General features: G+C 47.1%; 1 protein-coding gene across 7 annotated transcripts in view; it reads left to right on the top strand.

Annotated features, from left to right (window-relative positions):
• Fife (regulating synaptic membrane exocytosis protein fife) overlaps nucleotides 1–14395 on the top strand; it is a 174872-nt gene that overhangs the window by 109753 nt on the left and 50724 nt on the right. For all 7 annotated transcript variants that reach the window (XM_025300137.1, XM_025300134.1, XM_011143115.3 and 4 more), the window contains 2 exons: nucleotides 18–190; nucleotides 4997–5065. In XM_025300137.1, the coding sequence (XP_025155922.1) occupies nucleotides 18–190; nucleotides 4997–5065 (242 nt within the window). The remainder of the gene's footprint in view (nucleotides 1–17; nucleotides 191–4996; nucleotides 5066–14395) is intronic.

Below are 14395 nucleotides of genomic sequence, written 5' to 3'. Positions count from 1 at the left end.
CTCGCTTGTCATTTCAGGCCCGATATAAACGCGATAAGGGCGTTGACATCGGCACCAGGCGCGGCAAAGGGCGTCCCTCCTACGGCAGTTAGCAGAGTGGCGGTCGAGGAACGAGAACTACCTAGGCAGGGCAGTCTGGTCGATGGGGAAGGTATCAAGATCGTCATTCATGACGTCGACAGTGATATTGGTGAGTCCGCTTATTGAAACATTTGCAAAGGTCTCGCGAGCACGTTAACTTTTACCTCCCCGGCCACAGCGCTAATCCCCTCGTTTTCATTTATTTATTACCCTTCTACATCTATGACGGGAATTTTTCTTGCGAAAAGAGCACAGTCGTAGCGCTATCGATAGGAAGTTGTTGTGATTCGGAAGCGGCAGTAGAATAATAAAGTGTGACGCTCGACAGGAATAGAAACGTAAAGAAAAATAGAGGCCAATTGGGGATTATCGAACGTCAGAGTGTGTCCGACACAAAGTGCGATTGTAACCGCTCTCGGCTGTTTAAGAAATAATCCCTCACTATTTCATTCTGTTACAAAGTTCGACGTGAACTTCATTCCTTCGCACGTGATTCCCGCAGCAGACACGCGAATTGCTTGGCGTTACCGACCTTCAATCAGGCGATAATTCAATTCCGCCTCGGTTAACCGTCTCAGGTAGTAAGCTTGAGGTTTTTGTCGCGTCAGCAGTGAAATTCCCTTAATTAGCAATCGGGAATTTTAATTGAGTTCGGGGCTTGCTGTGAATCCATCCGTCGGGAGAAGCAAGGTGTCGCGCGCGAACGGCGATTAATCCGCCGCGGAAAAACGCAAGAGGTCCGTTTGTCCAGGATAACACGGCGCGTTTGGATTAATCAGGCTATGATGTCCGACTCGAGCACGATCAAACGTTGTTTTCAATTCGCGCACACACACACACGCGCGCGCACCCGCTCGCGCGAACTGCTTTTAACAGAATCACTCTTTCGCGGAGGAGTGGCGTTATAATACGCAGTAGTAAAGATCGATGATACGTCCGACGTCGCCGCCGTACCCGGGGAGAAACTGTTGCCATTGTGAACGAAGTGATCATTTTCGTGTACGTAATACTCCCCGCGTATCTGTGAGAAATCACGCGAATTTGTCGTCTCCCTGTTTGAAATCCTCGCGGAATTTTGAAATTCATCGCGACGTCTTCCTCTCGCGATTTATGACTATCAATTTACCTCGCGCGTTGTGCGGTTCGACATTCGTAAGGAGGAAAACGAACGACTTTGTCATATAAACGCGCTATTAAAAGATGCGCTTATTGCTCTCGCCCGAAAGTGACTTGAAATCGACTGTTCTCGGGCAACTCGCGAGATCCCCTCTTTTCTCTCTCTTCCTAAATATTTATAATACGTTGGGTTCTGCTCGAATCGAAAGCCCGTTTCTATCGTGAGTTTCAGGATTTCGTTATCCGGTAGGATTATACTACGTCGTACCGCAGCTGCCTCGACACGATATTTTTCTTGCGCAGATTATCGAGGCACCGGTGTCTCGATTAAAGCGCGCTTTCGCGCGTCTCTCTTATTTCGCGTCCTGCCGCGACAAAGCTTACCGCGGCAAAGGAGTGTATTTATTTAAACGCGTTTAGCCGATTATCTCTTACACTGCAATTTTTACGAACAGAAATTAACGACTGAAAGGCGAAGGAATTAAATCGCGATGTATATCTCGAACGTAAAAACGTTGTCCAATGAATTATCGCGAGATACCTCGAGGAAGATTCGCAATCCAACCCCGTATGACCTCCGACGAAAGATACTTCATGGCTACGATTATTTAACTATTGACAGTAATTGTATTCCAATATTTATTCTTGGTCACTCATTAATGAGCGCTTAGCGAGATTTTTATACAGTGGCATTTGAACGACGTGCATGCACGGTACACACACAAAGATCATTTTCGTCACACGTCGTTAGTGGAATGATTTTATCGCCATTAGCACTAACTAGTCCGGTCTCACGGTGCACTACTCTCTTTTCTTTTCCTTTCTTTGCTATGGCTGACCTGGTTCTGAGCCTCTCGACAAAAGCACCTACTTCGCTATCGCATTTAATTAAAACACTAAAATTCCTCCCTTAGTATATCACGCGAATACTCATGTCAACCAATTAAATTGATTTATTAGTTTCATGCGCCGCACAGATGATCCTCAAGATTGTTGAAAATGTTCGTAATTAACAGCCACAAACTGCACTATTTATATATCATGGAAACGCTGAAAAAGTCCGCGATAATCCCTCTCTAAAGTCTCACGAGAACAGATAGAAAAGAAAGTCAGTCCTATCGTGCTACTATCGACTCACAAAGTTTCCGTCGTATTTTCTGATCATTCGTCGGACAACAACAAAGACGAGGACAAAGACGTGCGTGATTTCGTGCGAGTAACGCCACCGCCATTCGATACCGCTCCTGTCATAACTTTAATAACAAGAAATTGACAATCTGTGGTCGCACGGAATCGCGCGGGAAACTCTTGGAGTCTGCGGAGTCTCCGTGGCGTGTGCGACTTGCAGGAGATTTTATCGCAATGCGGCCTCTCGACATGCATATTTTCCTCCTCACGCGTGGATCACCGTGGAAAAACGAGCCGTTTTATTTTTCCCACCTCGGCGAGCCTAGCCTCTCCCGCGTATAGGCGCGCTATATCGATTGCAGCCTCGGCTGTTATCGCGACCCGACACGCCATGCCGGCTCTACGTGCGAATCGCGATCTGTCCATGTGTTCATTAACGGCGTGTCGATCGGAAGGCAGATTACGCCTACGTCGTCTATCTCGCCGATAAACTGCGATGCAACAAGCTGCACGTGAGGGGACGGGAAGGACGAGAGAGGGTAGGAACGAAGATAGAATATGAAAGAGGGAGGAGAGCAGAGATATAACCGTTAGTGGATCGTATAATTGATTTGCGCTTCTGGCGGGGAAATACGGTCTGCGCGATATTTGTGAATTAAAGGAAACTTACACGAGTATTTGCGCGCGGCGAAATCGTAAGATCGGGAAATACACGCCACTGGGAAGAATTCGTGTCTCTCTTTCTCTCTTTTTAATGCAAAGCGAGATACGCGTTCTACGATTTACAGATCGTGCTTGTTTAATTAGGCCTCGCAAGTTACGTCCAAATGAGAAGATACTCTGCTGAGAAGATACGATAGTCGCGCGACGTGTCTTTGATAAGCAGATATCCTCGTACAATGGAGATTAATAAACAAACATAATATTGTTAATTGCATGTTTCCTGAGCGACAAGTTATTAACGCGTCGCCAAGTTCTCGTGTAGCAACTCATGTTCATCCCGCGTTCGATTTACCTAAGATGAGGGGACGAATTTGCGCGCTGATAAACACACCGTGATAACCGACCAAGTGGAAAAGTGGAAGGATAATCAAGCGCTCTCACGCTAAGTAATCGTGAGACATTCAAGTCCCGACCAAATTGTTAACGAAGTTCACACAGCGGCCCCCAGCTGCGTGACGTTTTTCACTCGGAAATTACGTCAACTCCCTCCCTCTTTCCCCTTTTTCCACCCACTCTATCTCTCTATCTCTATCTCTATCTCTATTTTCCTCAAAACGCACACGCGATTAAAAATGTCCCGTCGTGTTTCGCAACTACCGGTTGCCGGTAAACGACCGTCTGAATTAATTCGATCATTTAACTCGATATAAGCTAATTTAATTTCATCGTTTTTTTTTTACTCGTGTGAAATATAGCTCGCACACATCACGATTAACGTTCGCGGGTAATTGAAGCAATGCGCCCCGAGTGTCTCGAGAACGAAAAATTGCATTTTTCGCCGAAAGATGCAAAAAGGTCGGATGATACTGAAGTCTTTATCTAGAAACGAGTGCCACCGATTGCCACCGCCCCGCCCTGAAAAATACAGGCGCGTGTCGCGCGTTAAAAAATTTACCACTTTCACTCGATTGCGCTCCCGACGGTCGCTTTTATCCCATCGGACATTTATCCGCGGCTCGCGGCATCGTTGGCTCGATTTTCCGAAGCAGTCGCGCCGGTACGGATCGTCGGTATCGATCGCAGAAGGGATGCAATCGAGGTTAGCGCCGAAATCGCCTTTACGCTACGTCGAGCAGAAATCTCGCCGGGGCGCATTATATTTAAAAAAAGGAACCGTTCCCCGAAGTCCTACCCCCTGCCGGCCGGCCAGCCGTCGCTCGCCTCGTCGCGGCTCTTTCATCGTCGTTGCTCGCATGTATTAATCTGAAATCCGCGCCGGCAGCGCAAAAAATGCAACGATGAGCGGCAGCGCCGGTTAAACTCGTTTTCCCGACGCGTAGGCGCCGGATTTCGAGTCGGATGACGGGCGCTCGAAAACGCGACGCGAATCACGCGATATCACGCGAGCGCGATCGGCAATCGCGCAAACGATAACTGACAGTGTGGCAGAAATTTCGTTTCTTCTCGCAACACGAAGTCCGTCACTTTTGCAAAGCAACGCGCGCGGCCGACGCGGCTTCCGCGGCGCAACGCGCGAGTCACGACCACTTTCCATCATTGGCCACGTGCTACCTGCTCGCGAAAGAAAAATCATTTTGTTTTGCAGAAACTACTCGTACATACGGAGTTACCGTGCCCACCGGCAGTATACCTCCATTTATAAATCGATGCAATTTTCCCGGGGAAACAAACATTTGCCGCTCTCACGATTTCGCTACGCTTTTCTTTCTCCTTCGCGGATGTACTGTTTTTAAATGAGATTTTAAAATCATGTCCGTTTGACAAATCGACTCTCCTCGCGTTGATATCACTTTTATGCGCTCGTCTCTCCCGTGCATTTATGTTACATTCATTTGTGCGCTTCTGCATTTTATTATCGCTTCGCTTCATCCCGGGTGATTTTCTCTCTCCCCGAGCTATGATTTATTCACAGAATAACGAGAACTCGCGCAGTCAAGTACAACGATTGAAGTCTGAATCTTAAGGTGTATTTCTTTTTTTTTTCCAGCACCGCGGATGAACGCGAAGAGAAGAGTGAAACTGAGGAGGGATCCGGTCATGGACAAAGGGCACAGAAGTGAGTATATAATTAGAGCGCTGATGATTACCGTCATAATTGTAGTACCTCTATGCTTCGAGAGATCAGATCGAAGGATTTGAGCACGACCCAAATTCGCAGTGCATAGCTACTTTTATCACTCGTACCAAATTCCCCGATAACAACAACACCGATTTGCCAATGCAACGAACGGCGACTGCTTCGCATAGTCCCTTCTTTGACTCCTGAATACCGAACCCTTTCGATATCGTTTTATCACGCCAGCTTATCGCGCAGACGTTAAATATTTTGTACGTTTTAAAGCGTTGCATCGTCGGGAGAGAGATCGCTTGACGAAGGTTAAAGCTATATAGCTTCTTCCGAGCGCTGTTAACGCAAAAAACGATATCTGCCCTTTGCTAAAAATTCATACAGCATGGATTCTCTCATTTATTTACTGTTTGTTTACTTTCTGTTCTACAATTTCTTATTAATCTATCTCGCCGTTCCGCTATAGAAAAAAATTTCTCTCGCGAGAAATCAGCCGCCAAAGAGATCTCTAAAAAATAAAGTACGCGAAGCCCATATAAAAATTTGGATCACGATACACACATACACACACATCGAGTCGGCGGACTCGACTCGACTCGATACCCGCACCTGCACAAACGTCAAGGGCAATTCGACCATGGCAAAGTGAAGGATCGAGTTCCGTCTAACACAATAGCGGGTCAATTGCAGCAAGAACAGCCGACGCTTCAGCAAGACAACTGTATTATGCAGAACAATCGCGTGTTGAAAGGGGTGCAACACGCAGGTTCGGCAGACCTATTAGTGCGACGCTAATTGAGAGATTAACGAATCGCGAGGTGCTTTGATAGGACCTGGGTTAATCAGCAACCGACATTGGAGTCATTAATCTTTCAATGCTACGCGAGGAACTCTCTCCCCTTCCCTCTCTCTCTCTCTCTCTCTCTCTCTCTCTCTCTCTCTCTCTCTCTCTCTCTCTCTCTCTCTCTCTCTCCCCCTCTGTCTCCCCTTTGCCATTTTCCCGTGCACTGTTTCTTCGCCGGATGCTCCTCTATCGTTCCTGCTTTATGTTCATCCTCCCTTCCCTCTCCTCCTTTTTTTACCGAGCTATAGTTATTTTACATTTCTGTCCCTTGAGCTGTTCGCGGCTGACTTGCTACGACAATGTTCCACACTATGTCGTCTGCGCGCGACCATGTTTCCGACGAAACTTCTGTCTTAGATATTCGCGCGACGCGGTTGACTTTTCCCTGCGATATTTTCAATCGCAACTTGTGTTCCTCACACTTGTTCCCCTATCGATCCCTTGAAAAATTCGACCTGCCTTCGTAAACCCCCCCCCCCCCCGCTACACTTTCGGTTCAATTTTTCAACCGACTCGCCATATCAGTGCGATAATCGTTTAATTTAATTGACCCGTCGGTAGAACGCCTGCGTCAGTTATCGGAAAATAATCAATTTCCGCTTCCATCCGTATTTTCGACTTGGCAGTTACTTCGTGCGATCGCGGGGAATCTCGTAATGCTACCGTCGATACTAGCGGAACGCGCGTTCTTGCGTTCATCATTGTTCCGACTTATTGTTGTTACACGTGTATCTTACAATTCCGTTCTACAGAACGACAGTTAATCAACACGGTACCTCGCATCCCACGGATGCGAGATTGTCGATGGTCGGAGCAGCCGTTGCTCTAAATGGCTGATGGTTTGCAGTTATACCAACCGTTATGTAATAATTACTAGCGCGCATGTGCGTCAGGTAAATAGCTAGGTAAATAGCCAGAGAGAAGGAGATAGAAAGAGAGAGAGAGAGAGAGAGAGAGAGAGAGAGAGAGAGAGACAGGGGGAAGGAAGGAGGGAAGCAGTGACTCTAAGCCTGCGCCCGACGAGCTGGCGTGCGATTGACATTTAATTATTCGTTGCGCATTCAACGGTTCGTTTCACCTCTCCCTCTTCGTCTCCCTTTCTCTCTCTTTCTCCCTCTCTCTCTCTCTCTCTCTCTCTCTAACCCTCTCTATATGTGCTCTCGTTCTTCTCCTTTCTCGTCGCAGTTTGAGACGCGATGCGGCAAGGGTTAGCGGAAGAGTGGGATGTGCCGATTGAATGTCCGCGATTTAATTCCGAACGAACCGAGAAAATCGGATCGTGCAAATTTGGAGAATTGACGGGAATCACGAGAGAATACTTAAATATGAATTTAACCGATTAAAAGAAATGCTTAATTATTAATTCGACAAGCACAGAGAGTGCGCGCGGGATATTTTTCATCAATTATATCAGCCCAATTGTTGGTCGAGAGCTATTCAATCTTCGCTATCGCGAAATGCGTTTCCGCAAATAGCGATGCGCTCGAAAATCAATTCGCAGTTAGTCTTCTATTATTTAGATATTCGTAGGCGTAGCGAGCTTCGCATCGTTATACAATCAGCGCACGACTGCGATCAAACATTAATCGCGCTAACATTTAGAACAATTAATGCGGCGATTCAATGGTACAAAGCATCCAACCGTGACGCCCACGCGCGCGGTGGTGAATTTATGAGTCACCGTCCAGTTCACAGTATTCGTTCACGGTATCAAAACGAGTAAAATAGTTACACGAAGCATACGTTCATTCGCGTTCGCGTTCGCGTGCAATTTCGCTCTCTCCGAAAGTTAGTTCAATTTGCCAACACGACGCGTTGTGTAAAATTCTCACTCCCTTTTCTTAGCACAGTTTTGTTTCGTTAATACGTTTTGTATTGTCGTTTCACCGTGATACGTATATATGTCATATCTAAGATATGAGAAATTATAATATATATAATGAGCAATTAATGAGCTTCCACGGCGTTTTCGATATTTAAGAGATATCGAAGAGCGAAGCAACACGATTCTCACGACGACGCGTGTAAGATTACTGATCGCGTGAAGGTTTTCATTATTCTACCTCTCTCGCTTTCATCGCCAATCCAAGCGACAAAATGCAAAGCGCTCTCAGGATTTCGCCGAATGTCCTCGGCGATGTAACCTAATCTCGCTCATTTCCTATTATCGCATCGTCTCTCTCTCTCTCTCTCTCTCTCTCTCTCTCTCTCTCATTCTCTCTATATCTCTCCCGTTCCCGGTTTATCCCCTCTCGCTTGTATTTACGAGCGGAACAACATCTGCTAATCGCGACGTTATCTGCGCTATCGACAACTAATATGCTGTAATCATACAGGAAGCACAATAATGATGGTTTCGATTCGCGATTCGACAAGCAATTCGAGGGGAAAGCCATTAAGCACGATGATACATAATGTCTGGACCAGATGCGACTGTAACTCCCGGCCGCAATTTCGCGATGACTGCTCTCCCCGCGAGAGGAACGATGACGGGGCAACGTCAGAGAGGATAAACATACGATACTCGCATTTGAGCAATTACACCCGAACACTACAAATTTCGCTTTCGTGATTCACGACGGAAGTCGTAGCGAAATTTTAATTGTAACTTTATTTTAATTATCTCGCAACGTGCAAAGACACATCCCAAATTTTTCACCTGGGAAAAATTGTTTCCTCAGCAATTCGCGAATCCCGTCACAAATTAAAGGTTGTTTCACGAAATTCGTCCCCCCCATTCGGCTGTTACTCCTAATGAGATCGTGCAAGACAAACAAAATAGCAAATTACAGAAAAAAAAAATTACGTGGGCGTGAAAAAAATTCTCGACGCTGTCGAGAATGCCCGCGAAAATGCCAAACGTTTGTATCCGGCTTGAAAAGCCACGAATATTCGACGAGGGAACTGCGGACGCGGGCGCGGGCGCGGGCGCGATGAGAGCTGTAGCAGTCGAACGTTCCATAAATAGTGATGTTTCGCTGCAACGCGAAAGACCCTCGCGCCGCGCACGAGCGCAGTTGCGAATTGCAGTTGCGGGGGTCCGCTGTCGAGTTTGCACACACACGCACGCACACACATCCCCGGGAAATAGCTTCTCATGTGAATCACGGGACATCACGGGCGCAGCTGTGCCTCAGCCGAAGGTGCGCTGCTGATATTCGGCGCGATCGATCCGCCGGGTCGGCAAGAGCTCAATGGGAACGCGTTAACGCAAACGGATCAGTCCCGTGTATTTTGCGCGAACCGCTCGGCTCGCCGCATATCGATATCTGTCAACCAGCGGACCGTGCCGTTGTCTTGGTCGCTGCTGCGTTCGAAACATATCCGTCGATTTTGGTGGAGAAGAACGCGAAAGCACACGCGCGGAAGACGCGGAATGGGATACCTTGGTACCTCCGAGCCTCTTCGAGCCTTCGAGCGCTCGTGATTTCCGAGTCGCAAGCGACTGGGCGATGGATCGGCTCGAGCATGATGAGTGCTCGGCAGGAGCTTACTTTCCAATTAATTTCGCGACTCGGCCGGGCTCGCGCTTTCATCGAATTTTCAGCGGAGGCTCGATTAGAATAAATATGTACACGGACGGGAAAGAGTCCGGGTGGATCCCGCGCGGCACTGCGCATCCGTCAATTAATTTTGCCACGGAAGCAAGGGGATGTCTCAGAGGCGGCGGCAGCGGCGGCGGCGGCGGCGGCGGTGGCGGCGGCGGCGGCGGCGGATCGATACTGCGAGCAATTTTCGCAGGATCGCTCGAGGACAGCTGGCTACGCGACGGCCGCGACGCGGTTCAATATTTTTGCTGAGAGAGAGAGAGACCGAGAAGCGAAGTGGATACGCAACGCTCGCGCGACGCGAGGGATAACGCTGTCTGGAATTAACGATCAACAGGTTGATCTATGAACGCGACAGGAGTGTGTTTTGATTTAATCATGAGAAATGGCGATGTTTGCTGTGGTAGTTTTGGCGAATATTGTCCCGGCTGTTTGATCGGCGTGTAACACGCGAGGGAAATAATTGAAGGAGCAGCGTTACAACACGCCGTTGCACCGCCGTGGCATCTGATACAGGCCGTGCAAATATTTACGCCGGCTTTTCTAAATGTCCCTGTGCTTCTGTAGGGAAATGCTAGTTCGTACTTCAGCGTCGTTGATTTAAATCTATATAACTCCGGGGGGTGTATCATGCGCGTGGTTACATACAAGTCGTATTCCATGGATGTACCGGGTTGTGTGTACCGCAATTTATACCTAGATTCTCGGATGTTGGCAGAAAAACGTCAAACTCGCTCGGGAAGCTGCCCCTCTCTCTCTCTCTCTCTCTCTCTCTCTCTCTCTCTCTCTCTCTCTCTCTCTCTCTCTCTCTCTCTCTCTCTCTCTCTCTCTCACTCACTCACTCACTCACTCACTCACTCACTCACTCACTCACTCACTCACTCACTCACTCACTCACTCACTCACTCACTCACTCACTCACTCACTCACTCACTCACTCACTCACTCACTCGCTCACTCACTCACTCACTCACTCACTCACTCACTCACTCACCCACTCTCTCTCTCTCTCTCTCTCTCTCTCTCTCTCCCCCTCCCCCCCCTCTCTCTCTCTCTCTCTCGGGCGTGGCGATTTTTGAAAATGTAAAATTTCATCCAGAAATATTTAAATCGCTGTGTCGTTATTAATAAGTGAGCTTAATTGGTTGATTCGCAAGACCTCGGAATAAAGAACAATTTTTAGGAAAGCAAACCAAACCAAAGTGTGTGGTAAAATGTCACACAAATTTGGTCTCACGTTATCTAGGAAATCTAGGACACTTGAATATTCCTTACTTGTTATAAAAATTTCTTGCTCGCTTCGAGTATAAAAGTCGGGAAAAGAAAAAGGGAGAGTCCGAAAAACCAACTTTTTCCGTCGTAAACAAAATCTCGCGAAATGAAATTTTGTTTCATCTTTTCTGCGAGAAAACACTACGTCACGTTTTCCCCATTACTGCTAAACGCATAAGTCCAATAACCCGTCATATTGCAGATTAACATTTTGCTCACAGCAAAATACTGATAAGGATGCAATTTGTAATTTGATTAGAACACGCTTTGCGAATGGCAGATCCGCGCTCGCTGTTTCAAAAGCGGTACAATGATAATGGTGAATTTAGAACGGTCTCGGCGGTTTAATTCGATAGCGAAAGCACCGAACAAGGCGAATTCGTAAGTGCCGGCTGCGGGGATTAAGTGGAAATGGTCGCCGACGTGGCGGACAACCGACCTCGACATCTGCGCCGCGCTCGAAAATGGCGCTGTCGGAAAACACCCGCGAACACGGCCCAAGAACCGTCGCGATCGCTCGCGATGAACACGCGAGGCTGTGGAAAGGAAAAAAAAAGGAGTGAAAAAACGGCATGTAAATCTCGGCAACAATGCAAATTAATTCGTAGGTCACGTTTTCTAAGAGTATGAATTATCGCGTCGCGCGCCGCGTACTATAATTTAGCGAGCGGAACGCCTCTCGCTTTGTCGCCTCGTGCGCGTGACATCGTTATACTTTGCGAGACGGTGGGCGGAGAGGATTTATTTCTCTCGGACAATAATTATAATTAAACGACGTCAACGTGGGCGGGGGGTGGGGGAAGGGAGGGGGAGGGGAAGGGGGAGGGAGGAGGAGAGCGGCGAGCGGGCGAACACGATGCGGAAAAACACGGAGTTCCCGCTCGAGTTTAATTGCGCGCGGGGACTCGGCCTGTAATCCCGACATGACGTATTTAGATCGTTACTTCGAGACGCGGAGCGATGTAAAAACGCGTCAACCGCAATCTATCTGTTTGATAATATCGCCGCGAAAAATGGGTCTTGATAGATCGCGTGGCCTCTAAAGTATACACGTTTTTAATATAACCGTGAGAAACGAGGGACGATTTTTAGATACTCGCTCTCACGCGAGACTTCAATACGCGCGCCCTTATATATAATGCACGCAAAGTAAGCAAAAGACATACATATACATATCGAGAAACCTCGAGCGAGATACACGTGTACAAAGTAAAATTTCGCAAAAGCAGAAACTCTCGAACAATCAAAGTCGGATGACACGGTTTCATCGAAGAATATGTCTAATAAAGCGTGAAATCGCGCGGATCTCTCTCGCAGACGTGAAATAAAAGCGTTCTCAGTCGCGCCGATAAAAAGCGTCGCGCTCTCTTGTTACGAAGCACAGCGAAGGCATTTACACGAGAGGCATTATTCTTCGCATTGCAATTCGGCTGATATTTCTTGCGTCACGTGGAGCCCTTTGATAACACTCCCGAATTATTGAGCGCTCGTTTGCATTCAAGAGCGCCGCTCCGCAAAGGAGGCGCTCCATCCAGGTGCTAATGTTTCCGTAAAAGAACTTTTTTCTCATTTGAACGTTTAAAGCTATCCGCCCTCGGGGATCGTTGCCCGACAATCGCGTAGACGAGGACAAAGTTAATGGAAACGACGGGCGAGAAAAAGCGCGCGTATACGTGTACCGCATTCGCGGATGTTGTTGCCGCATAGTAATAGTGGTAGTTGGTCTAATTATTGTTATTATTAACGCGAGTCCTAGGCAAGATCTTTCCACGCCATATTTATTGCGCGGAAAAGCGTAGCGAGGGAATAGCGATTTATTACTGAATCTGCGAATTATTACTGTTTTCAATTTGCTACGAAAGGTAGTTATATCGTTTCGCAAAGAAGTACAGTCTGTAAAGTAAGAGCGTGTACGGGTTAGTGTGTAGAAAAATTTATTTTTAATGATTTTTAAGTACACGGATGTGTTGTACTCCATGAGAAGAAAAATGCTATACCATTAATAATGAGTCCAGTCACCACCGGCATTGATAATTGCCTGGCATCTCCGAGGCATACTTTCCACTAAGTTGACTGCGTATTCGTTCGGTAAAGATCTCCAAATGAGACGAATTTGTCGTGTCAGCTGCTTCAAAGTGCACACTCTTTTTCCTCGAAGCTTGTGCTTGAGATATGCCCACACATTTTCAATGGAATTTGCATCTGGCGACTGCGATGGCCAATCAAGTGTGACGATGCCAGACTGCTCTTTCCACTCGGTGCAAAGCTTGCTCCGGTGTTTTGGGTCGTTGTCTCCCTGTAAGATTCAGTCCTCGTTTTTTTTTTATGAAGCATCGTTCAGCAGTCGGCAACAAACACTTCTCATAAATTTTAAGCATCTTCGGAGCATTTAAATTGTATGTAAACAGATGTAATGCTCCAAAACCCTGTTTTGGAAAAGCAGCCCCAAAGATGAACTTTTACAGGGTGTTTAACAGTCCGTTGTATTAATCTATTGGTCAAGGTTGACCAGGAACGTCGGATGTCAGTATATCCCCACAAACAGAAGCTTCGTCCGTAAAGATCACGTTGCTCCAATCTCGGTCCAAATTCTCCTTTGCCCAAGCGAGTCTTTTCGTCACATGTTTTTCGCCTAACAGTGGTTTCTTCATTGTGCTTCGATATTTGAAGTTATATGAAGTTTATGCGCAAGGAGATGAGTTCGAATAGTTGTATGTGATACTTCTATACCCTTCTGTTTTAATCTTGCTGCTCCTTGTCGCAATGTTAAGGTCGGATTCCGCTTCAACAAATTCACAATTTTTTGCTCCATATTCGGCGTCACTTTGCCTATCGAGCCACGTTCTGGCAAGTCATCGACATTTTTGATCTTCTTATATTGCTGAACCCACTTAGCGACGAACGATTTCGACTTTCCCATGTATTTAGCAGCCACTGCATATGACATTTTTGGTCCTTTGGGATGGGAACGAAGGAACACAGCCTCGTAGCGCGATGCGTATGCGGCACTCATGGCGGTTAACGTGTTTCTCAGGTTAGAGTTCGACGCCAACTGAATCTTTTGTGACAAAGCATTCACGACAAAGATTTCATCTATCGGCTCACAAAAAAACTAGGACGATATTTGATATTGCCAACTGCCATTTATGCCGTACACGCTCTTACTTTACAGACTGTATATATCTTCATTATCGAGCGAGTTGAGAAATGAATGATGTTGGCACGATTTCCGATCGCGTTGAAAATATATCTGAGAGAACTTCGGAACAACCCTGCGCTACTGACTTCTGACAATTCTGAAAATTCTCCCTCGATTCCCGACGAAGTTTTAACACATTCCTCTCCACAAAGAGATGCAATACCGTGCTCTCGCACGATAGTTTCAGCAGGTCCTGCGAAACCGGTTTGGAACAGCGAATACTTATAAATTTCACGAACTTAGCAAGACGCTAAATGACCGAGATGAGACGAAGAGAGGGCAGAAGAAATGAGAGAAAATTGTCGAGTTCTGTAGAGGGGCTGCGCCTCGAGCCTCTGAACTGTCCGCAACAGGTACGCCATTGTGGCCACGAGCAGACGCATTTTCCATTATCGCTGATCCCGCCCGGAATTATTTCGTGCGTCCCCATCCCCCGCGTCTTTTTCAAGCCCACT

The sequence above is a fragment of the Harpegnathos saltator genome, unplaced genomic scaffold (genome assembly GCF_003227715.2).
Source record: "Harpegnathos saltator strain DR-91 unplaced genomic scaffold, Hsal_v8.6 scaffold33, whole genome shotgun sequence".
NCBI lineage: Eukaryota > Metazoa > Arthropoda > Insecta > Hymenoptera > Formicidae > Harpegnathos > Harpegnathos saltator.
This window is presented reverse-complemented; position numbering and strand designations above follow the sequence as displayed.